Source organism: Microtus oregoni, unplaced genomic scaffold, assembly GCF_018167655.1.
Source record: "Microtus oregoni isolate MIOR12 unplaced genomic scaffold, Mior012 000000F_ref0000247, whole genome shotgun sequence".
Classification (NCBI taxonomy): Eukaryota; Metazoa; Chordata; class Mammalia; order Rodentia; family Cricetidae; genus Microtus; species Microtus oregoni.
The window spans coordinates 614,715-641,562 of NW_024543059.1; the positions used below are offsets into that span (position 1 = coordinate 614,715).

General features: G+C 42.8%; 1 protein-coding gene across 2 annotated transcripts in view; it reads left to right on the forward strand.

Annotated features, from left to right (window-relative positions):
- LOC121453539 (DNA polymerase delta subunit 3) overlaps positions 1 to 25,447 on the forward strand; it is a 37,814-nt gene extending 12,367 nt beyond the window's left edge. Inside the window, exons 4-12 of one of the 2 annotated variants that reach the window (XM_041660407.1) lie at positions 2,089 to 2,128; positions 3,823 to 3,955; positions 9,725 to 9,986; positions 11,424 to 11,496; positions 14,511 to 14,676; positions 17,469 to 17,578; positions 21,536 to 21,642; positions 22,634 to 22,712; positions 25,078 to 25,447. In XM_041660407.1, coding sequence (XP_041516341.1) covers positions 2,089 to 2,128; positions 3,823 to 3,955; positions 9,725 to 9,986; positions 11,424 to 11,496; positions 14,511 to 14,676; positions 17,469 to 17,578; positions 21,536 to 21,642; positions 22,634 to 22,712; positions 25,078 to 25,283 — 1,176 coding nt within the window. In that variant the 3' untranslated portion in view covers positions 25,284 to 25,447. The remainder of the gene's footprint in view (positions 1 to 2,088; positions 2,129 to 3,822; positions 3,956 to 9,724; positions 9,987 to 11,423; positions 11,497 to 14,510; positions 14,677 to 17,468; positions 17,579 to 21,535; positions 21,643 to 22,633; positions 22,713 to 25,077) is intronic. The other variant, XM_041660414.1, reaches the window with a different exon arrangement.
- The last annotated feature ends 1,401 nt before the right edge of the window (positions 25,448 to 26,848 follow it).

Genomic DNA, 26,848 nt, shown 5'->3' on the forward strand with positions numbered 1-26,848 from the left:
ACGTCTAGTTTGTATATATTGATCATGCAGGTATGTACAGATACGTGTATGTGTGCATGCATACATATATGTGTAGGTATGCATGCGTGTGTGTGCATAACTGTGAAGGCCAGACAGTAATCTTGGGTATTATTCTTGAGGAACTGTCCGCTCTGTTTTTTTGAGACAGGTCTCTCACTGGGACCTGAAAGCTTGCTGACTTGACTAGGCTAGCTGGCTGGCCAATGGCCTCCAGGATCCTCCCTTCCTGCCCTGGTCTCCCCAGCACTAGAATTATAAGTGGTCCTACTGTGCCCATCTTTTTACATGGATACTGGGAACTGAACTCAGATCCTCATGCTTGCACGACAAGCATTTTACCAACTAAGCTATTGCCCTGCTTCATTTTTTTTTTTTAAAAGAGAAAACATAAAAATACACGAATTTTTAAAATTCAGATTTATGATTACGTTTTTGAAAGGCTTGTTTTGAAGTTTTGTGGAGATAGCTCGGTGGTAAAGGGCATGCCAAGAATGTTCAAGGTTTTACCCTCAGTGCTAAAACAAACAAATTTACCGTGATGCCAAACATGGGGCCTCACTCCTATAACCTGAAACACTTGGGAGCTAAGGCAGCAGGGTTACTAAATGTGAGGCCGGCCTGAGCATAATGTGAGTTTCTGTCAAAAACCAATCAAGCCAAAAATGCTTGCTTGATCTTCTTATTGCTCTTCTATATTATGAATTTTGGTGGTTCCTAACATTAACATAAATGTATGTTGCTTTAGTCAAATACTAGATTTAGAGGAGATAAACAAATATTACTAACAATTACTGAAAATCGTTTGAGTTTTTTTCTAGGATAGATCCTGCTTAAATCATCTAATGCCTCATTGTGGCAATTCACCAATTAAAGTTCTGTTTAAACTCATTTTCTTCCTTTTTGTTTTCGGTTTGTTGGTTCCCTCGTGTCCCATGTAGGTGACTTTTAGATTGGGTTTGCCTTTCCCTTCTGCTTTTGTTGTAGTTCTTGTATATGCTTTTAATAGAAACAGCTAGGTTTATATTACCCTTTTCTTAGGTTTACAGCCCATTTTGCCCCCAGCTCTCTAACTGCAGACCCTGATCATCTAGTGATAGAAATGTTCCTCTTGTGGGCACACGGGCTGTGTTGTTGTGTGTCAGCCCTTGTTGAGCTCTTGGCCATCGTGACTGCTATAGACGGTGTTGCTGGGCAGAGGGCTAACGGGCTGAGCAGATAGTTCTGCTCTCATCCTCAACACCAGTTAGTGTAACTCCTAAAGTCAGGGGTCAGGGCCATTGCTGCTTTTGGCTGTGAACTTTTTGCTCACACTTCCTGTCTCTCTCCTACTTCCTGTTTCTTTAAAAGCTCTTCGTTTTCCTCTCTTCGTTTTTGTCTTTATGTTTTGAAGCCATAATGTCCTTTGTGATACAAATTTTAGTTTAGTTTTTTTCTTCATCATTTGTACTTTGTTTAAAGTTTTTGCTTTCATTTAAAAAGCCTTTTTCTTTTCAGCCTTCTGTTTTAGGTTAATTGCAGATGCTGTACTTGATAGTTAATATTCTTGATTTCTAAAAACAGCTAGTGTCTGTGACAGGAAAAACAGGGGGTACTCTTGAGAATTCAATAAAAAATTGTTTATTATGAAAAAGTTGCAATGAGGAAAAGGAAAAAAGGCTTTCTTTTCTTTGAAGGTTATTTCAGTTATTCCTGGATGTTGAGTTAATCTCAGGGTAGTCTCTAGAACTTATGCTGACCCATGGAGTGACACAAATCTAATTGTTATCTAGTTCCATAGATTAGACAATATTTGCCATTAAATCATTCACCAAAAATTGTTCTTACAGTGATTTGAGATGTATTTTTGTTTCATAAAAATATTGAGGCTGGCCTCTCATTTTCCTTTATCTCTTTTGAGAATATGTAAAATATGCAAATTAAAAATAAGTCAGACTGCTCTATACTGTAGTATATTTCAGGGTACCCAGTGTTTTTCAAATTTTATAGCTAAGCATAACTGAGTTACTGTCAAAGAAACTGAAATCCCAAGCTCTAACTTCACCACTGATGAAGTGTTATTCCTTGCAGTGCCACAAGGTTGCAGTAGTGAGAGAAGATAAATTGGAAGGTAAGAGTTTAGTAGCTAAGTAGACTTTCTGCTTTTCTGGTTATGACATTGATTGGGTGCAGTCTGCATAAAGTGTATTTGGCTATTTAACAAAGTGCTGTATTTTCATTCCTTTTATTAATGGTTTCTGAAAGTTAAAATCTTACACCTGCCTAACTTCCCGTTTTTACGGCTAGTCAGCTGATATTTATAAAGTAATCTATGACAGGATTTCAAGACTCATGAGAGACATACAAAGTTGCCGTGAATTCTAGATGACATGGTTTCTTAAACTGTGGGTCGTGACCCCATGTGGAGTTGAATAACCGAATTTAGAGCTTGTAAAAAGATTAGAGCTCCTGACAACCAAAACTTAATTCAAAATCCAACGTGCTGAGGGTTTTGTGGCAGTGCTCACCCATGCTGCATCGAGGAACTTCACTGTAGCCTTAGTTCTGAACACAGTGAGTGTTCTCTGCATTGTGTGACATCCTACCCTGCAACACCAGTGAGCACGGTCTGAACCACCTTGGCCCAGACTTGAGGCTGTGTATGTCATGGGCTGTGCTGGATGTTCTCGGCTGCAGTCTTTTTGCTGTATACGCAAGCTTCTGTGCTCTTACAGAAATAATGCTTTAATTACGGAAAACAAATAATTAATATTTTCCCATAATTGTTCCTTAGTGTATCAAATTGATATGCTTGGAGATTATATTTATGATAGATTATTTGGTTCTAAAAATGGTTATTTCAGTTGCTACTTGTTTTATTTATTTAGTTTTTAAACCATTCAGTGAATTTCAGCTTGGATTAGAACAGGGTTTCCAGAAGCTTGAAATGGTCTAAATATACTTCCTCTATTTTGTACTGTGTGTTGCTGCAAAGTTGTGGCATTGTCAGCACTGCTGATTGTAAAAGCAAAATATTGATTAGCTAAAAAAAACTGATGTGTTCTGCATTCTGCAGTATCAAATATTCAGCCAAGATTTCATTTTTTATATAAAAATAAACACGCACACATGTTCCATTATTATGTTAAATTTGTTTTTTATTTTTAATAAATAATCATTTGTTTTTATTTTTAATAAATAATCAAATTATATGTGTCAAAGGGTTGTTTTAAAGTAAGATGTTTTATGATTTATCAGTAAATACTTGAATTATGTACCTATTTCTTATATATAATGTTGCATAAAAATTTCTCGGACAAAAAAGAAAATGTTAAGAAACTGTGCCATATGTGATGGTTACTATGTCCCGAGCTCTGCCAGGCACTGGGGACAGGGAATAATTTAGGCACAGTGTCTTCCCTTGCAGAGCCCACAGTTTGCTCCTGTGATGGTCTTTTGATTTTGCTCTGTAGACTCAGCTCATTAGTAATAATATTATGCAGTTGCTTTCTCTAAACTGAAATTGGAACATATAACTTAAGTTTTCTCAGGTAGAGATTACTTCATTATCTTTAACATCGTCACCGTGTTTGCTGAGTGTCCCTGGTGAGTGGTACCCTCACAGGTGCTGTACTTGGGAAGGGCCCAGCACCATCGCCCCCTTACAGACAGGCTTGACGTTACACTGTGTGTGCAGCTGTTGGCCTTTTAGGTTTTGGACCACCATAGACAGCAAATGGTTTTAGTGCAGAAGAATTTCTTGTTAAAGTCCCCACAAGCTATGAAGCTGTGTATTAACAGACTGCTTTTCCTGTTGACTTGTAGCAGTGAAGTCCAAGCTCGCTGTGACGGCCAGCATCCATGTGTACAGCATCCAGAAAGCTATGCTGAAGGACAGTGGGCCTCTGTTCAACACCGACTATGACATCCTTAAAAGCAATTTGCAGAACTGCAGCAGGTAAGCTCCTTACTGTTCTTGTGGGCTTCTTTACGAATTGATTTTGTGAGGTGTTTACACAGTGGCTGCCTCTTAAGAGTGAATGCCAAGTCTAGTAAAACCCCATTTATCTTGCAGTAAGACACATGCCTAGTTTTATTAGTACATCGTAAGGTGAAAAATAGCAACCACAGCCCATATTGAAAACCCCAGTGGACTGCCCATAAATCTGTTTCTCATATATTTATCCTGTCATCACCACCAGAAATGTCTGTGTCCCCTCACTACCCCTTTGCCCCAGTCTCTGCGAGTCTAAATCTTACCCATCCTTTAGGAGCTAGTTCAAATGTTGCCCTTTAAAAAACTGTTCCTAAATTTGATGTCCCTATTCCTTCCAGCCAAAAGTAACTCGGCTCCAAAGCTCCATGGCCAAGATTAGATCTTGTAAATCTTTTGTGTTCTTCAGGGCACTGGACAGTGACAGACTATAATGTGTGCACTTTAGGAACTAATGATCATGGGTTTTAGTTGTGTTTTGCTGCTTAATAGCTCGGTGACTTTGGACAAATTCCCTAATACTCTCTATATTTAGCTTCTTCATCTCTAAATCAGTTGCGATAATTCCTACTTTGTGAGGTTATACTGAGGGCTCAAGTCGGTTCTCTGAGAATGTACTTGGGTATCTACCACCTTGATTTAATAACAATGTAAGTTTGGGGCTGGAGAGGTGGCTCAGTGGTTTATAGTACTTACTACATCAGGAGATGGCCTGGGTTTGATTCCCAGGACCTACGTGGTGGCTTATAATTGCCATCCATGTCCTCAGCTCCAGGGGATCCAACACCCTTTGGTCTCCTTATGTACTAGGTGTGCATGGAGTGCACAGACATGCGTGCCAGCCAAGCGCTCTCACATGTAAAAGCAGGTATACCTTTAAAAGATAATTTGAACTTGTTGGCCTGTTTCTGCTGAAGACCATTAGGTCGCCATCCTACATGTGTTTGAGAATGTGGCGCGGTGCCTGCTCCTAAGGCCAGTGGCTTACAGGAGGTAGCAGTTGCAGCACAGTGCTATCGTAAGAGGAATGATGTGAGAAGATTCTGGAGGCTGGCGTTTATTGCCAACTTCTGGATGGGTGTGGTGAGGTGGACAAACAGGTGTCACTCCAGAGGAGACACCATCTAGGCTGAGACTTAACAGTCCAGGAGAAACCGCCAGATGAAGGAACGTAAGAGCGAAGATGGAGCTGAGAGAGACTCGACATTGTACAGCCATCACCGTCTGTGGCTAGAACGTGGGGTGGCAGCTGGGGAATGGTTAGAAGACTGGAGTCAGGTTCTCCTTGAGTATCTCCATAGAGCTCAGACTGTGTTCTGAGAAGAGCTGTGGGTTTGGACATGTGGAATTACTGGGAAATCTCAAGTAAGGATAGTCATTGCAATAGGTAAGTCTTGAGGTAAACAGAATGGTTTGGGTTTGGAGCATAGGGAAGCTGCTGGGCCCGGGCAGCAGATACAGCCATGCAGACAGAATGTGTAGAGTGAAGGAAGGCCAGAAAATAAAATTCAGGGGTACGATTTTTACCAGCTGTATGACCTTGCACAAATTATTAGTCTCTTCATGATTCAACTTCCTTATGATAAAGTAGAGCCCACAATAGTACCAACTTCACATGTAATAGGGGATTAAGTGGATTAAGGTATGCAGAGTGCAGTCCACAGGGACAAAGGGGCAGAAGTGGTGATGGAGAGTTTTGTATGGCCTGTGGACACGGTGGGAATAACTTTTTTTGGAGACAGCTCTAGTGAAAAAGCCAACTTTATTTCATAGTGTGGGAAGACATAAAGGATGCGGCCAGTGGCTGGGGTGTTACCTAATTTGTATTAAACAGCGCGCTCCTGTCATAAAGCACCTAGCACAAGTCTTAGTTGTCATCTGTAGAAGCGGGGGGCGGGGGTCCTGTTGTAAAGCTCCCAGCACAATGTCTGGTTACCACATGGGCAGCAGGGGGAAAGCTTCTGCAGAGAGCTGTGTTAGGGGTCCATACCTAGAGCCGGTCTCCAGATAAGGTCAGGGAGAGAGCAGGAAGCCCTTCCCTGGGACGGAGGGCTTCATGTTGCCTGCTTAAGAGAGCTGCTAGGCCATGGTCGACTGCAGCCTCTGACCACAGGGCCTCCCAGCAGAGTTCTTAAGCTGCACTTGGCACACAGTAAGTACTCTTTAATGGTAACTTTTTATTTTAATGGACAGAAAAAGAAGGGTTTAAGAGGAAGCAGTGAAGTAGAAAATTATGAAAATATTTGGGGTTCCAGAAGCTGAAGGTAGAGTTTCAAGAAAGAGGGGCTGATGGGACGATGCCAGTTGCTTAGGAGAAGCAAGTTAGATAGGGATAAAAAGTGCCCGTTGGATCTAGTAATGGCCTTTGATGTGTCAGTGCAGGGGCCAGACTGATCCAGCTGGGTAAGGAGGACATGAAGAAGAGAGACACCTCACATGGGCAGCTTTTTCCAGAAAATGTGATTGAATTCGAGGAAAAGGAGGACAGTAGCTAAGGAGAAACTGAAACTTTGAAAGAGATAGATAGATAGATAGGTAGGTAGATAGATAGATAGATAGATAGATAGATAGATAGATATGATTTTAGAATTGAGGGGATGTGGCTCAGTGGTCAAGCTTTCTTATCATTCAGCACTGCAGAATAAAATAAACCCCAACCACAGAAAGAATGAGAGAACTGGTGCTGAGGCAGGGGGATCACTGAACTCAGGCGAGCTTACCACTTAGTAGTGAGTACCAGACTAGCCAGGCTGTACAGCAAGGGAAAGACTTAAGATGCATTGTTAGGAAAGAGTGGGAGAGGAGTGATTGAAGATAACCGAGGGTCTGGGATAACCGACAGAGACAGATCCTTGAAGAAATTGATACAGAATTGGCAACTGTATTTTCTTTAAACACAATCTGATTAGGGTTCCTGTCAGTTAAGAGCTTTTCTAAAAGTGCCATTTTCAGTAACTAATGTTAACTGTTAACCATGGGCATTAGAGTTGGCTGTTTTCTCTTATAATAAGTATTTGAATATTTATTAAATAAATATACAGTCAAAGAGTAATTTACAAGTCTTAGAGAAGGATTTCAAGAAAAAATTCTTTGCTAATTTTATTTAAAAATGTCTGTATTATTTCAAAATCTTGTGGTTGGGTGATGGTGGTGCATGCCTTTAATCCTAGCACTTAGGAGAGGTAGAGACAGGTGGATCTCTGTGAGTTCAAGGCCAGCCTGGTCTACTTAGCGAGTTCCAGGACAGCCAGGGTGGTTACACAGAGAAACCCTTTCTCGATGATGATGATGATGATGATGATGATGATGATGATGATGATGATGATGATGATGATGATAAATCTTGTGGCATGTCAAGCTGTGGTTCATCATATCCGACATCAGATAAAATCTGTCCTGTTAATGTCCAGCAAGTGGACAAATGGGTGAAAGTGAACTCAGAAGTTAGCAGTGGTTCTCAACCTTCCTAATGCTACAACCCTTTAATATAGTTCCTCATGTTGTGATCCTCCCAACCATAAAATGATCTTTGTTGCTACTCCATAACTGTAATTTTGCTACTGTTATGAATCATAATGTAAATATCTTATATGCAGGATATCTGGTAAGAAATCCCTAGCTCACAGATTGAGTTTGAAGCAAAATCTGCGCGTGCACGAAAATACCAGGGCACTGCAGTGAACTCTGCTGGGCATGTCCTCTGCAGAATTTCAGACTTGGCCAGGCATGGAAATGCATCCTTTGACCCCAGGGCTAGGAGGTGAGGCAAGAAGAGCACTAGTTCATCCTCCTCCTCAGTTGTGTAGGAGTGTGAAGCTCCTGTACCACGTGAGACTCCGAGTCATGGTTTCTCTTTCTGTTGTTGACCAAAGCAACGTAAAAGACAAAGGGTTTATTCTGGTTTACAGTTTAGTGGCATGGTTCATGGTGAAGAAGTCAAGACTGCAGGAGCTTGAGGCAGCTGGTCACATCACAGTCCCAGTCAAAATCAGAGATCAATGAAAGTCTTTTCAGCTCACTTTCTCCTTTTACCTGGTCCAGCATCCATTTTAGGGGCGGTTGCCTCCCACAGTGGGCAGGTCCTCCCACCTCAGTTATCTAAATCAAGGCCGAATTCCCAGCTAATGCTAGATCTGATCAAGTTGACGATGGAGATTAACCATCTCATCTTATCTGGAGATGAAGTAGGAGGAGGGGGAGCTTATTTCCAATAAAGAAGTTTGTGCTTGTTCCTAAGAATTGTGAGCCTCCTGAGATGAGATGTTGTGTTTTAGGAGATGTTTTGAAAGCAGGGGAGGTGAGATTTCAGGGTTGAGCAGTCTTCAAACTTGGTCTCTTCCTGGTTGCCAGTTGCTGGTCCTGATCCTAAGGTGTGGAATGCAGACCAAATAAAGAGTTGTCTTAAGACCAACTTTAGATGCCGACAATGAAATAAAACATTGCCTTTTCCATTGTACCTGGAAGCGCTGCAGGGCCAGAGAGGAAGACCAGAGAGTAAAAGTAAATGGTTTCCCTCTGTTCTCGGCTCTCATCAACCACAGGTGTTCTGAGTGGACTGTATGACTCAGTGAAGATTTGTGCTGCTCTGGATCCACTTAGTCTAAAGTTATCTCTGAAATGCAGTACAGGGACCATTGCTTAGGCAGTTATTCTGGTTAGTTTTGAATAGCTTCTGTCTCCATACAGTTTCTGTGTCTTCCCCATCTCCATGTCCAAGTTGAGGTGATACACTGAAGAAGAGAGGGGAGCCAGAAGCCCCCTCTTCAGCCAGGCATCCTTCCCGATCCTTTCTGTGTACCAGGTCCTACGCTGAATGCCTGTAACACAAAGAATGAAGAGGGCCTCCAGGGAACTTTCACCTGCCCCCAATAAGCAAAACACTGGAAAGTAAAATGTTTTCTTTATTAGGAAAAGCTGGGGCAACTCTGCTCTATGTCTGACCCCTGAGAGGGTAAATGGGTTCCCATTCACGTCATGGACGACGGCATTGCAGGCGTGTGAACAGGGCCATTGGCAGTGACTGGAGAGGAGGAGGTGAATATCACCAGGAATGTGCCATGCAGACTGTTAACCGAATGTTGTTGCTGAGCCTTCAGCATGAACCTCCTGGTGTGAGTTGGTATTTTTAGAAAGGAGGAAAAAGTGGATATAAAGGAACATGAGTTACGGGGTGTATCCCTATTTCATGTTTTAAAGCATGGCACACTCTGGCTAGGAGAGTTGCCAGAACACTGTTAATAATGTATAGCTTTTAGTTCTAGTTTGGTTGATAATTACTGCTCTTTGAACTTGGTCAAAAGACCATCTTGTTTCCCAAGAATGGTGAGAGTATACTGTTAGCTGGACAGTAAAGGTGAAGGAAAATAAGTGTAGAAGTTGGTGTAGTGATGCATGCCTTTATTCTCAGCTCTCTAGAGCAAAGGCAGGCAGGTCTCTGTGAGTTCAAGGCTAGCCTAGTCTACATAGTGAGTTCTAGGAAGGACAAAAACCCAAACAAGAAAGCAAGTGTGTTTAGCTGATTCTATCCTCACTTCCTAACTAGGTGAGCGCGAATTTTGGGCAGAGTTGCTTCTCCCCACTGCATGTTTCTTCACCCAAATGAAATTTTTTTCTGTGATAGTCTAGTTTTAAGTTCTCTAGTTTTATATTGATGTGAAAAGATATATAGAAGGCACAGAGTTTTGAAATGAGGTTTGGTAGTGCCATTAATCTTATCCACACATCTGTACTTAGGTTTAGTGCCATACAGTGTGCAGCGGCCGTCCCCAGAGCTCCTGCAGAATCCTCATCTTCCAGAAAGTTTGAGCAGTCAAGTCTTCAGGCAGCAAGTGAGACACAAGCCAATGAACTGACCACCAATGGCCATGGCCCACCTGCCTCCAAACAGGTGTCCCAGCAGCCCAAAGGAATCATGGGAATGTTCCTCTCTAAAGCTGCTACTAAAACCCAAGACACCAACAAGGAGACGAAAGCAGAGGCTAAAGAGGTAACAAATGTAAGTCAGTCTCTCGACACTAGGCCTTTAAAAGCAGGATGGGGTCCAGGAAAGCCTCCAGAATTTCTGTGCAAGTTTATTTATAGAAGGGCCACGATCAGTGCCGAGCGATCTACTTCAGTTTGGACATTTGTGATTATTTGTTTGAGGTCTTGCTCTCAGGTCCAGGCTGACCTCAAACTTAGGCTCCCCTCTGCCTCTCCAGCCTGGGAAGGGGCATGAGCCATCGTGCTTGGCCTAATGGGATCTGTATTTTCTCCTCTGGTAGTTCTTTCTTCCCCATAATACTCTCTCCGAGATGGGATTCTCCTATAAAATGGCGATACCCAGTTTGCACACTAAATAAGGTCATTGGGACAGCCATTGAAATAATGTATGTGAAAATTGCTCAAAAAACTGCAGGTTTGAGGAATTGTAGGGGTGTAACGTTTGAGAACATCTAGCTGGAGCTTTGCCCTTCATGTTCTAGTTCATGCCTTTCCCCCCTTAGCCTTTTTTATTGTCCAGTTGTCTGACAATATAAGGGCAGTAAGGAAAAAAAGCTCTCTTGGTTTGGTGGTCTGTGCCTGTAATCCCAGCATTCGGGAAGAGGAGGGTACATAGAGACACCATCTCACAAAGAGAAAGGAGGGAAGGCAGAAACAAGCACACATTGAGTCCTTCTGTGCACTGAGTCTGACCTCTGTGTAAAGCTTCGTATCAGTTCTGTTTGAATCTTGCTGTTTATGTGTAAAGTAATTTGTCTGCAGCCATACTGTTATGAAATGGAGGCCCAGAGTTCAGATCCCCCTGAGAATTAAAAATACTTTACCTTCTCTCCCGTTGTTTGCCATGCATACCACTTCTGATTGAATTCTCTTAGGACAGATAGCTTCAAAATATGCTCAAGAAAAGCTCAGATGTACTCATAAGTAATTTGTGAGAACAGAAAGCAGGCTTTGTCAGCTGGTCTGGAATTCTGCTCTAGGTTCTTTTTGTTTGGTTTTTCAAGACAGGGTTTCTCTGTGGCTTTGGAGCCTGTCCTGGAACTAGCTCTGTAGATCAGGCTGGTTCGAACTCACCGAGATCTGCCTGCCTCTGCCTCCCCAGTGCTGGGATTAAAGGCGTGCGCCACCACCGCCCCGGCTTTGCTCTAGGTTCTTAGTTAATATCTGCACATTTTGCCATGATGTTTTAGAGTCTGTACTGTCAAGTTGGAATGCTTTGTCTTTCCTGCTACACCTGGCCCATTCTGGCTTTGATCTTGCAGTGTAGCTGAGGATCGTCCTCCAAGTTCTACCTCTGTTATTCTGGAATTACAGTCTTGTCCCACCATGCCTGACTTTTACTATGCTATACTGTTAGAGACGGTTGAGGCCATGGTACTTCAAGAACAGCCTGAATGTTAGGCAAAATTAGAAATTGTATGTGTGTTTGTTTGTTTTTTTATGCTTTTAGACATCTTCAACTGGGGGCAAAGCACCAGGAAAAGGAAATATGATGAGCAACTTTTTTGGAAAAGCAGCTATGAGTAAGTATGTTCTTAATTTCTTTGAACTCTCGGAAGAAAGTTACTGTAGTAGCATGTGCCTGCGGTCAAGGCCAGTGGTCTGGGTTTTGCCCATCAGGCATTCCCATTCCCTAGCATATTCATAGTGTGCTGACCAATGTATTGAGGAAAGGAAGGGAACTTTTGGGTTTACTTGAGCTCCTGAAGGCTATTTCTGCTTTCACTTCTGGCCTTAGGAAGAAAATAAAATACTTAGGTAGTGAAGCTTTTGAAGATGGTGATAAAGTGAGAGAGTTGCACTTAATATCACGGACGCTGGCGCCAGTTTGCTTGGTGTGACCCTAACTTCAGATGTCTCCAGGGACCACAAAAACAAATATTTTGCCTCTCTTAGGTTATTTTTTAAAGATTACTCATGGCACTGAATTAAATGTCAATGTGAAAATAGGCAGTGATGGGCGGCAATGGGCAGTAATGGCCAGGCCATTTAAATGCATCTTCTTCTTCTTTTTTTTTTTTTTGGAAGGAAAGGCCTTTATTTAAGTAAGAATTCTTTCTTAATGGAAAGAGCCAATAGTTATGTATTTTTATACTACTTATATCAAGTACACATCCCTTGGGGGTATGCAGCAGAATACCACATAGAATGTAGGAACCACAGGATGCTTACTGCACTCTCTCTTGGAACATCAGGTTTACAGAGACCTGTGACCTTTTGTCACATGTCTATCCAAGGACAGTAGTCTGAATTCTGCTTTCCCACGACGGTCAGATTGATACGCCGTGGGGGATTGGAGTGATGGTGTTTTATTTGCTGTGGAGGTTCTCAGAAAAGTAGAAAAATGTGGTACCTGGAAGTTATCCAGAAACATGCTTTGGTGGTGGTGCTGGAGCAATGCACGGGGGCCCCTGTTTCTGTGAACACATCATGATGTCATTCCCCTGCATGGCTGGGACTGGTACCCTGTACTCAGTCTGTTACTATTTCTTGACAATTTAATGATTTTCTTGTTTTTGTGTATTTTGTGTATTTATAAGATCCAGTGAGGAATTTTAATTAATTAAAACTTTTTTGGATAACTTGTATTTGTGTTATCTTGTTGTATCTGTGTAACTTGTGGCGTTAGTTTCCCATGGAATCCAGAAGGAGGTGTTCCAGGCCATTGTGAGTTGCCTGGTGTGGAAAGAGCAGATAGAACCGCTGAGCCACTCTAGTACCCAATGAAGACTCTTTTCGTTTATCATTTAAAAATTCGTAAAATACACAAATAGCTGTTAACAGTAAAAACGGCCAAATTTTGAAATTGTTGATTGTATACCTAGTATGTGCTTAGCTATATTGCACACTAGTGATAGAATGGAAAAAGAAGACAAAAACCTTTGTCTGTAGATAGATGCAGACAATGAAAGGTTGCTTAGCCTTAAAAAGCATGAAATTCTGTTACTTGCAAAATGTTCACTTTCCTAGTCAATTTGGGATATTTTAGTGGGAAAGTTTAAAAAGCACAGATGAGAACAACAGAATTTAGCCAGGCAATGGGGGTACACACCTTTAATCCCAGCACTTGGGAGGCAGAAGCAGGTGGATCTCTGTGAGTTTGGACCAGCCTCGTCTACAGAGAAAGTTCCAGGACAGGCTCCAAAGCTACAGAGAAACTCTATCTTGAAAAACAAAACAAAAACAACAACAACAACAAAAAAGAGAGAATTTAAAATTGAAACCATGGTTACCACTATTGCACTAGTGAAGCCCACCCGTTAGGTTTCCCACATAAACATTCAAAAATATGAATAGATTGCATTTTGTGTTTTGATCCGTCTGCATTCTCAGAGAACTTTGAAAAACTGTTGTCCTAACCTGTACAGTCAGTCAAGACTAAGACAGGTGGTTACAGACCAGGTAACGCAAACGGCTTTCTGAAGAACCTCCACTGTGTATGGCTTTCTAACTGTGTGTTCTGATTTTGCCTATAAATAGCTATTACTGGGTACACAGGCTAGATTATGCATTTCTGTATTTCTCGGGTGGCTGATGTGTTTCTGTTCTGCATGGCCACTTGTGTGTGCTGTGGTATCTCAGCTTAATGTAGGGACCCAGGTCAGGAGTTGAACTAACTGAGGCCCATATCCAGCACTTACTTTTTCTCTCAGTGATACCTTGGGTAACTCACTTAATGTTTTTGCCTGATAGTAGTCTTATAAATATTATCCCAGTTCTTAAAGAGAAAAATGGCTTTTAGGCTTGCCCAGAGGGAAGCAGGATTTGAACTAAGTTCTATCATTGAAGGTAGTAGTGAGATAGGACTATCCAGGCGTTAAACTACGGGGCTTGGAGAGATGGCTGCTCTTCTAAAGACCTAGGTTCAATTCCCAGCACTCATATGGTAGCTCACAATCATCTTTAACTGCAGTCCCACGGGTCCAATGCCTCTTCTGGCTCCACACACACCAGATATGCTTGTGGTGCACAGACATACATGCAGACAAAACAACAACAACAAAAAAACCCACCAATACAAGCAAAATAAATAATTTTTTTAAAAGGTTAAATAGAAAAGATGTTGCTTCAAATTTAGCTGTCAGCCCATTTTTAAGCTGTATTCTTGAACATCATTGTGACTACCTGCAGGTCTTGTTATCCTTATTTGAAAATAAGAGGATAACTTCATGAAAGTTGAATTTAGGGGCTGTCAAGCCTGAGGACTGAGTTTGATCCCTGGGATCTGCATGGTAGAAGGAGAAACAGAGAGCGTTCTTCTCTAACCTTCACAGCTGTATCATGGCGCGCACACACCCAACAGAAACACAATAAACCCAAAATTTGGTATTTTGAAACCTTGTGTTTGCTGTCGCTAAGGCAGTGGCGTAGTGAGAGGTTAGTGTGATCAGAAATGAAGATCATAGGTGTTTTCTCGATAACTGCTCTTTTTTAGGACAGGGACTGTGTTTACCCTTGCTCCTAGCATTACCTAGCTCTGGAGTGATGGTTAACAGTGCACGGTGGTTATATGTGCTCTGCTGTATTTTATTTGTAGATAAACTTAAAGTCAGTTTGGATCCAGAACAAGACGTGAAAGAAGAAAAAACAGTGGAGCAGCCTCCGGTGTCTGTCACTGAAACAAAGCTGGCAGCTCCCACAGCTCTGAAGAAATCCAGCAGGAAGGCAGAGCCTGTGAAGATGCAGCAGAAGGAAAAGAAATGGTAGGAAAATTTTGTCACTTGGGAAGGGGAGTGTCTTTTGGAGGTGAGAAGGTCTGTTTGGGATTTCTACGGCAGGCGGTTTCAGCTGAGTACTAAATCCTACCTAAGGCTGTGAGAATGAGAGAGAAGCCCCAGGCTCACCTGGTGAAGCCGGGCTGACCACTGATGCAAACTGTGATCGTCTTTGCCTCCAGACTTCAGAGTAAGTGTGTAGACACCATGAAAGTGTGCCTGTGTGTGTGTTTCACAGTGAGAAGTTACTGTTCCCAGTCCAGTTTAAGAGAAGAAGTTCTTTGTTTTCTTTTTATATCAATGAGTTTATTTTTCAAGTGGTAAAATGTAATTAGAAAAGAAAATAAAAAGCACACAAGCTGTTAAAAATGGATCCAGGAGTTTGAGACACTACCTCATAGCTGGTAGAAATTAGTCTGTTGAAAGAAATTCTAAAGGACACTGTCAGCACTGATAGGCCCACAAAGAACCAACTTTTGTGGTAAAGTTGGAGCAACAAAATGGTGACATTTCAGAGGGGTAAAGCTCTGCCCAGTAGGCCTTGCCCCCTGGGAAGACATGATATATGTGGATTAAAATGTCCCAGCCATGATCCCAGCACTCAGTGTGGGAGGCTGTTACCAGGCATGTACTCAGCATCCCTCCACTAAATAGCCAGTAAGTCTAGGTTTTTAGTAGGTGACTTTACTAGGTTAAGTGTAGGTTTTTAGTAGGTGTCCTTTACTAGGTTAAGTGTAGGTTTTTAGTAGGTGTCCTTTACTAGGTTAAGAAGGTTTTTAGTAGGTGTCCTTTACTAGGTTAAGTGTAGGTTTTGAGTAGGTCTCCTTTACTAGGTTAAGAAGGTTTTTTTCTATCCCAAGTTTTCTGAGAGGCGTTTACTCATTGCTTTTAAATTTTAGCATGCTTTTTCTGCTTTTATTGAGGTGGCTCATGCAGTTTTTCTGCTAATATGGTCGGTTATACTGATTGACATGAAAATGTTAAACCAGCCTTGCATTCTGGTCGTATTTATTGTTTTTACACACTGCTACATTAGTGAACATTGCCCTAGGAGGACTTTGTTTCTATAGTTTTGAGGACTACAGCTCAGCTGTTTTCTTTCCTGGTAATTGGCTAGTTTTAGTATCCAATTTGTGTTAATCTCATAAAAGAAGTTTGTGAATCATATTTTTTCTTTAACATTTAGTGTGTGTGTGTTATGTGTTTATGTACATATCATGACTCAGCGGACATAACTTGTGGTAGTCAGTTTTCTGCTGCCCTGGAATGGACTTGCTTCATTAGGCTTGGCAGCAGCACCTTGGTCTGCAGAGCCATCTCTGGCCCTATGTGTGGATATAGTTCTAATACATTTAAGTTTATAATAAAATCTATTAGTGAATCTGGGCCTGTATTTTCTCTCTCTCTCTCTCTCTCTCTCTCTCTCTCTCTGTGTGTGTGTGTGTGTGTGTACACGTGTGAGAGATGTATATAGTGTTAGTCAAATTTTCTAGTTCTTTTTGGACCAGTTTGTGCTTTTAAAGGACTTTATTTCCTCTAAGTTCCTGAGCTTGTTGAAGCGTTCATAATCTAGCCTTGCTCTTAGAGTATTTGTAGACTCTGCAGTTATGACTACAGAGTCCTTTATTCTCTTTAATCCACTTGGAAATACATGTTTTCCCTCTATTGTAAAAGGCTTATTAATCTTTTCTCCTTAACCTAACAACTTTAGGCTTTGTTAGTTTTCTTTATTTTCTACTGCATTGTTTTCTACTCTAATATTATTCCCTTTGGCTTGCTTTAGGTTTGCTTTATTTTCCTAACTAAAGTAGAAAAAAAAAGTTGATGTTCAAAATTAAATAAGACATAGGCACTCAATGACAGAAAGATTATGGTTTACATGTATTTGTCTCTAACACACAATAGGCCCTTAAATTATTTATTGATGAATGCCATAATTGAGAAAGCAGACAGAGAAGCTAAATAATGTCAAGAGAAAGTCTAGGTTTTTATGACATCACTAGAACGAATTTACGGTCTTATCTATGCCTTTGCTCACGTTGTTCTTTCAATTTACAATATTGTCTTCCCTTCCTACCTGTTGAATATCTACTTAGCTTTTAACGGTTGTGTCCCACAATGTTATTTGTCCATTAAATTTTATCATGTTGTATAATAGCTAGTGCAGCTGGCCAAAACCTGTTTGTCTTCTGAGGCAGGTTTCACTGTGTGGCCCAGGCTGCCCTCAGTCTTAGAATCCTCCCACCTCTCTGCAGAAATTATAGGCATGTGCCACTATGTCTGGCCTGCCATGGCTTTTTGAGCACAGCATTTCTTTCCTGATCTTTGCAATGTGGCTGTTCAGCTGCTTATTTAATTACCGAAAGGCCAATAGGAGGGGAAAGGCATTGACAGGCCTCTAAACTGGCCTAGAGAGAACTGGTGAAACGCTTTGTTCTGACCACCCTATAAAGTGAAATAGTTGTGAATAACCAGCAGTATATTTTCTCCGAAGGACCAATCTTTCTGCTGGGCACAGTGGACACCACCTGGGAGGCAGAGGCAAGAGGATCTCTGAGCCAGAGGCCAGCTTGGTCTACCTAGTGAGTTCCAGGACAGCCAGGACTACATAGAAACACTGTCTCAAATAAACAAATAAAAATCAATCAGTCTTTCCTTACCTACTTTGTTGTTTTCTACCCTCTGGATTTATGGCTGTAAGCTCTAAAAGAAGCTGCATAGGAACGAACACACGCATACTCAAACATGTGCACACTTTCTGTTCTGTGTAATGGTTGCAGGGGGAAGCGAGTAGACTTATCTGATGAGGAAGCCAAGGAAACGGAAAACCTGAAGAAAAAGAGGAGGAGAAGAATCAAGCTTCCTCAGTCTGATAGCAGTGAAGATGAAGGTAGGCATTGCTGTTAATTTTGGTAGGGGATCATTTCTTGGTTCATGCTCAAAGATCTGAAAAATTCACTTACTGTGGACTACAATGAGAGCAGTAGTCCTAACAATGAGAGAATAATTCTCTTTGAAGTCTGCTACAGATTTTTATCAGAATAGTGATCATTTGGTAACTTGTGAAAATACCTAAAACAGAGACTGGAGAGACGTCTCAGAGGTTAAGAGCATTGACTGCTCTTCCAGAGGTCCTGAGTTCAATTCCCAGCAACCACATGGTGACTCACAAGTACCTGTAATGAGATCTGGTACCCTCTTCTGGCCTGCAAGGACACATACAGGCAAAACACTGTATACATAATAAATAAATCCAAAAAAAGAAAAGAAAACAGAAATACAGAAAACGAAAGTACGACTTTCACACACACTATCTAAGTCCTTTCCTTTCTCTCTAAGGCTAGTGTTCCTTTGGCTGCCTTCAAGTACATATTCTAGACATACCAATAAATAAAACTGGTAAAATTGCAAGACCCTGCATGTATAGTGTCACTGTGGTTCTTTCAGGGTCAGGATGTGGACAGGGTTGTAAGATAAGCAAGCAGAGTAAACACAGGAATCTCTACAGGAAAATTAATGTGCTGTGCTTCAAAACAAATATTAAGTACTTTTAATATTTTTCTAAGTATGTGTATGGGTGTTTTGCTTACATGTTTGTGTGTACCATATGCATACAGTGTTCAAAAGAGGGCAGTTGATTCCCTGGGACTGGAGTTACACAAGGTGGTGAGCTGCCTGCCACGTAGATGCTGGGAACTGAAGCAGGATCCTGAAGAGCAGCCAGTACTCTTAGCATCTGCACTCTTTCCAACCCAGTATCTAAGTCTTATTTAGATCTTACCCCAAACCATGTAAAGTATGTAGAAAGAAGCTAAAGAGAAAGGTTTGGAGGCTACATTGTGCTATCCAGGGAAGTATGTTGAAAGAGCTCGGCTAAACTTGGAACCGTCAGAGGTAGTTTTCCAAGGACTGAGGTGTAATGTGTCTTCTGCGCTGCAGGTGCCGTAACTTCAGGTCCTTCTTTGTTCTTCCAGAACTGCAGTGTTGCTACAAGCTGGCTTTTTGTGGATTTTTATTTTTTTCAAGACAGTGTTTTTCTGTGTAGCCTTGGTGCCTGGCCTGCTGTCCTGGAACTAGCTCTTGTAGACCAGGCTGGCCTCAAACGCACAGAGATCGGCCTGCCTCTGCCTCCTGAGTGCTGGGATTAAAGACATGAGCCACCATTGCTTGGTGCTCTTTGTGAATATTAAGACAACACACCAGAAATGCCGAGACAGCACTTGACACACAGTAGCTTTTTGCATTGTGTCCCTCCCCCGACCTCACTGGATGTTCAGTGTGTAACAGAGATTCTTAGATGTACCTTCTCAGCAAATTCCTTCCCCCCTTCCCCGTGGAAGTGTCTTAAGCACCTTTAGTAGTTCTACATATTTAAAACAAAACAAACATGGCAGGCCCAGAAAGAAATAACATTAATATCTGTGTTATTAGGAAGAAATAGCTTATAGCTGTGTCAAGTATTTGCTAACTTTTTCAGTCCTTGCAGGTTTGTGGTGGATTTCAAGCTTATGGAACACGCACGCACGCACACATGCACATACACACGCACACATACACACGCACGCACACCGCTTTTTTTTTTTGGTAAGATAGGTATTAAAATATATATATATATATTGAGTCCTAGGAAACAGTGATTGCTTTCCAGGAATTGGAATCACTGGTCTCTGCCAGAGGACTCTTGACCAACAAGTAGTTACATTGCTGGTTCACTGACACGAGTTTTCCTACAGTTCTTAATTCTGACTGAGTAAAAACTGCTTTCTTGAGATGATGCTTCATCTCTTGAATGTTTCTCGTTATTGAGCACACTAATGCACAAAGCATCTGTCATATTTACGTCAGTAAAAGTGTCCCGAGTTAGAATGCTTGGATTAATGGTAAAAACTGAGTATGGGCAAGGTTTTTTTTTAAATTTCTTTGAACTTCAGTTGTATGAGACAAATAATGATTTGTGGGGTTATTATGAAAATGAGTGATTGATGTTTATAAAGTAGAAAATGTTGGTTGCTTATCCTTCTTAAAATATCTAAGTTTAAACACAAGACAGTTTTTAAAGTCCGATAAAACAAAGCTTATGATGATAATCCCTGCCATCTGAATCACTGAACTGGCTCTTGTCAGCTCCTCCCAGCTGCCTTCCATCTCCCAGGCCGTGTTGAAATCTCTTTATTCCTCTGCTCTCTTCTCTGCCAGGGGGATTATGACATTTTATTACCGTATGATTCTCGGAGGTGGGCAACTGGAAAGTAGGAAGTGGGGACTGTCTGTGGCCTTCCCTTGACCTGGATGTTCCTCACCCCAGATTTTATCCAGGAAGTACTTACTCTCCTTGATTTAAGACATGAGAGTTACTATTGCTCTGTGCCCAGTGCAGGACAACTGTAGCGCCCCTGCTCGTTGGACTGAGTCTGAGGGCAGACACAGGTAAACACTTGCGTGCAGTGCTGGGAGGGGTCCGAGAGGGCCCACAACAGCCCAGCATTCTAGTGAGGTCCTGGTTCTGTAGTGTGCTCTTGCTTAGATTCCCGTCGCGAGCTGAACTCATAGCTAGACTGAAGCTGCTCTGCTTTCCTTTGTCTGTCTCTTGTTTCTCTGAAGTTAGGGCCCATTTCATACTTGAGGTGTCTAATTTATTGCTTTATCCTGGCTCTTACTCTGTTCCACCTCTTTAGGTCATTTGGCCATGAACCCTCCACTGTCATAATTTTTAACACTGACCTAATCAGTTGGGAGAAATTCAGATCCAAGATTTGTGCAGAGAATTTGAATGTAGCCAGGAGGTTCAGGGAGCAGGTGAGGCTAAGCAGCTACCCAGGCCCATGGCCAGCAGGGTCTTGGTGGTGATTAAGCAGTAGGTCGGGAGTTGGGGAGATTAGCTCCGTGTGCTCACTAGTAAATACAAGACCCTGGGTTCAGACCTCAGCTTGGAGGAAGATAAAGTTACAAAAAAGATGACTAGACAAATAAACAAAACAGTAGTCTGCTGAGGTCCCTCCCTTCCTTTCTGATGGCCTTCTCTCAGACCTGATTCCTTACTGAGAAACTGGGATCCCTGTGTGGTACTCCATTGTCAGATACCATTTCCACAACATTCTTTGTCTCCTGACTTTTTCCCTGCCCGTTCTCTGTGTGGCAGAGCTAGACTTATAAGGCTTATCAGTGGGGAGGTCACTAGAAGTAGTCTCTTACAGTCGGGGTTGGCTGGTAGATCTTTCATGGAGATTAGCTTTCAAAGGTGATTCTTCCCCAAACCATACTTCCAGCTGGATGGTGTGGGTCCAGCAGTCCTGTCAGTCATCCTCAGCACTAGCAACAAAGACGCTGTGGAGCACTGAGGAGAACAGGCTGTCTCTACTGACTTGGTCATACTGGGAAGAGAGCGGATGGTTGGGTTACAAAGGCTATGGAATCACACTGGCTTGGGTTTGAGACCTGTTTTTATGAGTCGTGAGCCTTTGCCAAGTGGAGTCTCGGAACCTGTTTACTCAACTGTGTTATGGGAGTAAGATCTGTCTCTTGGGTTGTGGTGAGAATAAAGTGAGACTCCTGATATGTGGTACGTGGTCATTATATGTCAACCAACTTCATGTTCTGGTCTGGTGTACGACAGAACACTTGGCTAAGAGAATCTCTAGGGTATTGCCAACTTCAGAAATTCTTGATTGTAATTATGTAAAATAATTAATGTGTATTTTAAGTCTCTGACTGTATTCCTTGGTCATCATGAATTACTGCTTGCAAAATACACTTTGATAAGCAGAAGTTTCAAGGCAGATGCAGTGGAGAAGGCATTGTGCTAGTTAGAGCTTTTAGTTCTCTTCATTAAGCTTGTTCCATTTTCCAGTCTTCCCAGACTCTCCTGAAATGTATGAAGCAAATTCACCATCTCCACCTCCTCCTGCATCTCCACCTCCTGAATCTGTGCCAAAACCTGAGTCTCCTCCCGTCAAGGTAAACCCAGCCCAGTTCTCCCTTGCGTGTGTCTTCTCTCAGGACCCTACAGTCACTGTGTTGAATCTTGTGTGCCCTTCTCTGTCTTCTCCAGTGGCCGATAGCTGGCTCGTGTCTCATCTTGCTTCCCTTCAGGTTGACCAGATGGACACACTTTTCTTCTTACCTGAGGGCAGACATTGCTGTGGGGGATAGCCTTAGGAAGGTTGTGTGTGAGGGGTGTGGCTCTGGGCAGCTGTTTGTTTTTCTGTGATCTTCACCATCAGGACTGCTTGCGGCCCAGCCTCCATCAGGGCAAATTATGAAAGATAAAAGGAAACACAAAACTCAAATTTGTTCTTAGGGAAAGGACTAGATGAGAAAACCACAGCAAACAGTGACATGCAGTTTTGAATGCTCTTTAGCTGTGGCTCATCTGTTTCTATCAGTTGATAATAGTGGGTGGTGAAATGTTGAGAAGATGAATGCTGATAAGCCTCCTTCGTAACCACTAGTTTTCTTTAATTCATTCTGCTAAGACTTAATGTAAATCTCATACTGTTATATCATAGCCAAAGAAACAGGATGAAAATGTAGATAAAAGGGAACTGATAGTAGTAATATGTGCTTCTGGCTAAACTAGTTGGGTATGACGTTCAAACGCCAAGGCTGAACATGGAAGTATCTACTGCTTTCCTGGAAAGTCCTGACACAGCATATTGCGGTAGTATGCTTTCCTTGTCCCTCTCTTCCACTAAGGTCCTTAATCTGTGTGTCTTTTTCACCAAGAACTCGAATCTTTCCCAAGCACACTGCTTCTCTTTCTGTAATCGGGAAGATGCCAGGCCTGTGCTTACAGTAAGCATTATGTGCCTGTGAAGTGTAGAGTTCCTCGTTCTCCGTTTGATCATAATGGCATGATAGGGGTGTTTTTTTGTAGATTTAGAGTCTTCTGTTATTTTTCTCTATAGCTTCACAGGTCGACTTAATATTGTTACTGTTTATCTTTTAGAGTTCAAGTGGAGAAAACAAAAGAAAACGAAAGCGTGTACTGAAATCTAAAACCTTTGTGGATGAAGAGGGCTGCATAGGTAAGGCAAATGTTTGGCATCAGGCTTGAGTTCTTATTTTAGTGAGGCACTGTAACTCCCTGCAGAGCAGCTGTCTGCAGTGTGAGCGCACATGGGCTTAGACCATGCAATGCTGCCTGTTGCTCCTTCTCTGAGGCCTTCACTGAGGAGCAGAGTACACAGAACGCTGCAGTGAAGTCAGCACCTGCACCATGAAATGAAGCTCTGAGAGTGGCCTCTGAGTCATGTCAGACTGATTCTGTTAGCAGCTCAGTAGTGGGCAGGAGGCTGCCCACGGGTAATTGGACCTGGGAGTGTCAAGTCTCTGGTGTCCCGTGCCATTCATCCATAGAAGAGTATGACTTGACGGGATCCCTGCTTCCTGGGCATCCTCTTTACTCCAGGTCAGGCTCTTTCCATAGATGGGTGGTCTGAGGTGGGGCTTTTGGGATTCAGCACTTGAACCCTGTTGAGATGCTCAGACTCCAATACTGTGCTCTCCTGCCTAGAGGCAATCGTGGATTTGTAAAGTTCTGGTTGGTTGGAGCATGAATAATTTCTTCTCCTTTCTTATGGTACCTGTCACGAAGCTAGATCTCCTAGAGAAGGTCCCTCCCTTTTCTTTTTTTTTCCTGTGTTACCCTGGCTGTCCTGGAACCTGCTCTGTAGACTAGGCTGGCCTTAAACACAGAGATCCACCTGCCTCTGCCTCCTGAGCACTGGAATTAAAGGTGTGTGCTACCAATGCCTGGCTTTCTTGCCCTTTTGATTTTCATTTTCTTGTTACATTTCTCTCTTTAAAAGATTGATTGGCTCTGAAGAATCAGCTCTTCTTCAGCAAGTGCTGATTGAAGCTCCTGGAGTCGCTGTGTTGGTCGCAGGCCCCTTCTCCTGACAGGCCTACCACTGTGACTGTAATTGATCCTGACGTATGATGCTGTAGACATGCTGCCTTTGAGTAGAGACTACAGCTTATGACGTATCAGGGGCTTATTGCCAACCATGAGATCATTTCCTTTCTGTAGACAGCTCTTCGGGCTTCCTAACATAGAAACAAACAACAGTTCATAGTATTGTCCATGAATTGAGTTATAGGATGTATATAGCATGGTGGGTGTGTGGGGTGAAGGGCGTTCTGGACTTGTGCTTGCTGGACTACAGGGTATTCATTCCATGGGAATGTCTCAAGTGTCTTCTCAAAAAGATTGACACATTTCTCTAATATTATTAACTACGCAAATTATCTGAAAGTCTTACTAAAATTGAAGTTTTTCTGCATTGTTCTTGTCTTTCTCTTTTCCTTTCTTCCTTTGTAGGCATGGTCTCCTCAGGGTTCTCTTACCAATCTCCAAGGGCACAGATTTCAGGTGTTTGCCATATTATGCTTGATTGAGATGCTGTGTTCCTAATTAGATTACCAGAGAGGCCAAGTTCTCTCATCTGAACTATATCTTACTTTTCTTTTTTTTTTTTTTTCTTGTTTTGTTTTTCAAGACAGGGTTTCTCTGTGTATCCTTGGCTGTCCTGTAACTCATTTTGTAGACCAGGCTGGCCTCGAATTTAGAGATTCAACTGTCTCTGCCTCCTGAGGCCCAGGACTAAAGGCTTGTAAATGCCCTTGGCCCTCTAAGTCTGCAGCAACCATCAAAGAGGGTTATCGGTTCTTGAAAGTAAAGACCAATTCTAAGAACTCCCCAGGGGAGATTTTAGGCAGTTTTGTAGCCTAGTTGGGTTAACTGGATATGGGTGAAGGGTGTGCTAAAGAGGCAGTAGCCAGCTGACCTCCAGCAGAGTACACCATGAGACAAAATAGCACTGAGAAGTGTTTGCCAAAGACTGCCAGGTACGTCCATGTGTGCTGATGGTCAGTGTGCTCCCCATTTTCATAATGTAAGCTGAAGTAAATCTTGGACTCATTAGCAGTCATTCAGTTACAAGAACTGAGAAGTTGAGTAACGAATTGTGGCTTCAGATGGGGCAGTGGTTGACACAGGATGGAGTGAGCTAGAAGCACCCATGGTGGAAGAGTGAGAGCTCTGACAGGCTAAATGAAGAGCTAGGAGAGTGAGCACTGGAAATGGGCAGGTGTGTAGGACACAGAAGATGACTCAGGAAGCCACTCAGAGCATGGAGTTAGGAAGAGATGTTTGAGATACAGACAGCTCGTATGTAGACATACATAGCCAGTGTAGACAAGGACACAAGGAACAGGATTGGGCAATCTGATGACATGGGGCTTAGCTGTGAAGGAGTAGGGGATTCTCACCATGTGACCTCAGGGTAAATGTGTTCTCCCAGTAAGAAAACACTCAGGACCTGATGCACAGGGCAACCTCCCCTTTGGTAACTCAAAGCCACCATGTCCCTGATTTTTTTGTTATTCCAGTAACTGAAAAAGTCTACGAGACTGAATCATGCACGGACAGTGAAGAGGAGGGAAAGATGAAGGTGGCGCCGGCACACAGACCCCCTGCCGCTGCTGTGAAAAAGGAAACCAAAGAGGAGCTGCGAAAGGGCCCCAAGAAAGGGAGCGCAGCTCTGGGCAAAGCCAACAGACAAGTGTCCATTACTGGCTTCTTCCAGAAGAAGTAAATGCTGTCCCTGGCAGGACTTGGGGTGGTCAAGGGAGAAGACCAGCAAGTATAGACTGTCACTTACTGTGTAAGTTTGCCTAGCTCCTTGCCTCATCTGTATCAAAATGCTGCACTGCCATCACGTGACACTTGGACTATTTCTAGGGTTTTGTTTTTTTTTTTTCTAACCAAAAGGGAGAGTCACCTAGAAGCAGGAGGCAAAAGATATTTTAAAAGCTGTTACATTGTAATGAGTTTATAAAGCACAATTTCTGACCTGCCTGGAAGAATTCATTTGAGAATTACCTGCTGGGCCCCACTCACACCATGTTCCTCTTCTGGTCCTCTGTATTCTGTGAACTTGTGTGGCAGTGTTTTTATTTTATGAATTCTACTGGATGTCTTCACCACTTCTCACTTTCCTCTCCGTGCCGACACACTTCTGTTCCCTGACCCCGCAAATCATTTTTCTGTAAAACTTTTAAATCTTGGTCAGACAAAAAGCTAAAACTAAAATCTTCTGTAATCCCTTATTTCTGTCATATAGCAAGTGACACTCAGCTGCAGGCAGACCACAGAAGCTCTCCAGAATTGCTCACATCAGTGGCACTGAGCTGCAGGCAGACCACAGAGCTCTCCAGAGCTTTGCTCACATCAGTGGCACTGAGCTGCAGGCAGACCACAGAGCTCTCCAGAGCTTTGCTTACATCAGTGGCACTGAGCTGCAGGCAGACCACAGAAGCTCTCCAGAGCTCTGCTCACATCAGTGGCACTGAGCTGCAGGCAGACCACAGAGCTCTCCAGAGCTTTGCTCACATCAGTGGCACTGAGCTGCAGGCAGACCACAGAGCTCTCCAGAGCTTTGCTCACATCAGTGGCACTGAGCTGCAGGCAGACCACAGAAGCTCTCCAGAGCTTTGCTCACATCAGTGGTCAGGACATAGCACAAATACCGAACCTCACTGAGTCTGCAGGGCAGCCACGGCAGAGCTGCCATGTTAACACAGGGTACACAGTCTACTCCTGTGTTCACGGTTTCTTTCTCCCAAATACATTTCCAGTCTCAATACCTAGAGAGTGGACAGTACAGTGAGAGAGTAAAGGGAGAAGTGGCAGTGCCCATCCCAGGAAGGCATGGAGACCTAAGGCACACATTAGGAGATGTTGCTCCTCTGTGTTTTCAGGTCCTCCCGTTCCCTGAGCAGTACAGGCTCCCCAGGAAGAGATGGGGGACTGACCGGTTATAGGTCTAGACAGTGATGAAAACGTTGGCTTTTGTGCCTTTATTCTGATAATGGCTTTCAAGCACCTTCCATTATGGCTGGGCAGGAGGTGAGAGCCATCTAGGTTGTGTGGGCAATTTTTGCACAGAGTTGCGGGGAAGGGAGCACAGACATGACTGCCCATGTGATTCACTCTCAGCCGATGAGGGGTGTCTGACCCAACCCTTCCACTGAGGCCTGGCTTGTGTCACAGAGATGTAAGCAGCTGCCTACTATTGGAAGTTAGGGTTGGGACTGACCTTGGCATTAACACAGCTGCTTTAGCAACCAAGCATGGGCTTGATTAGGACCAGCAGCTTGG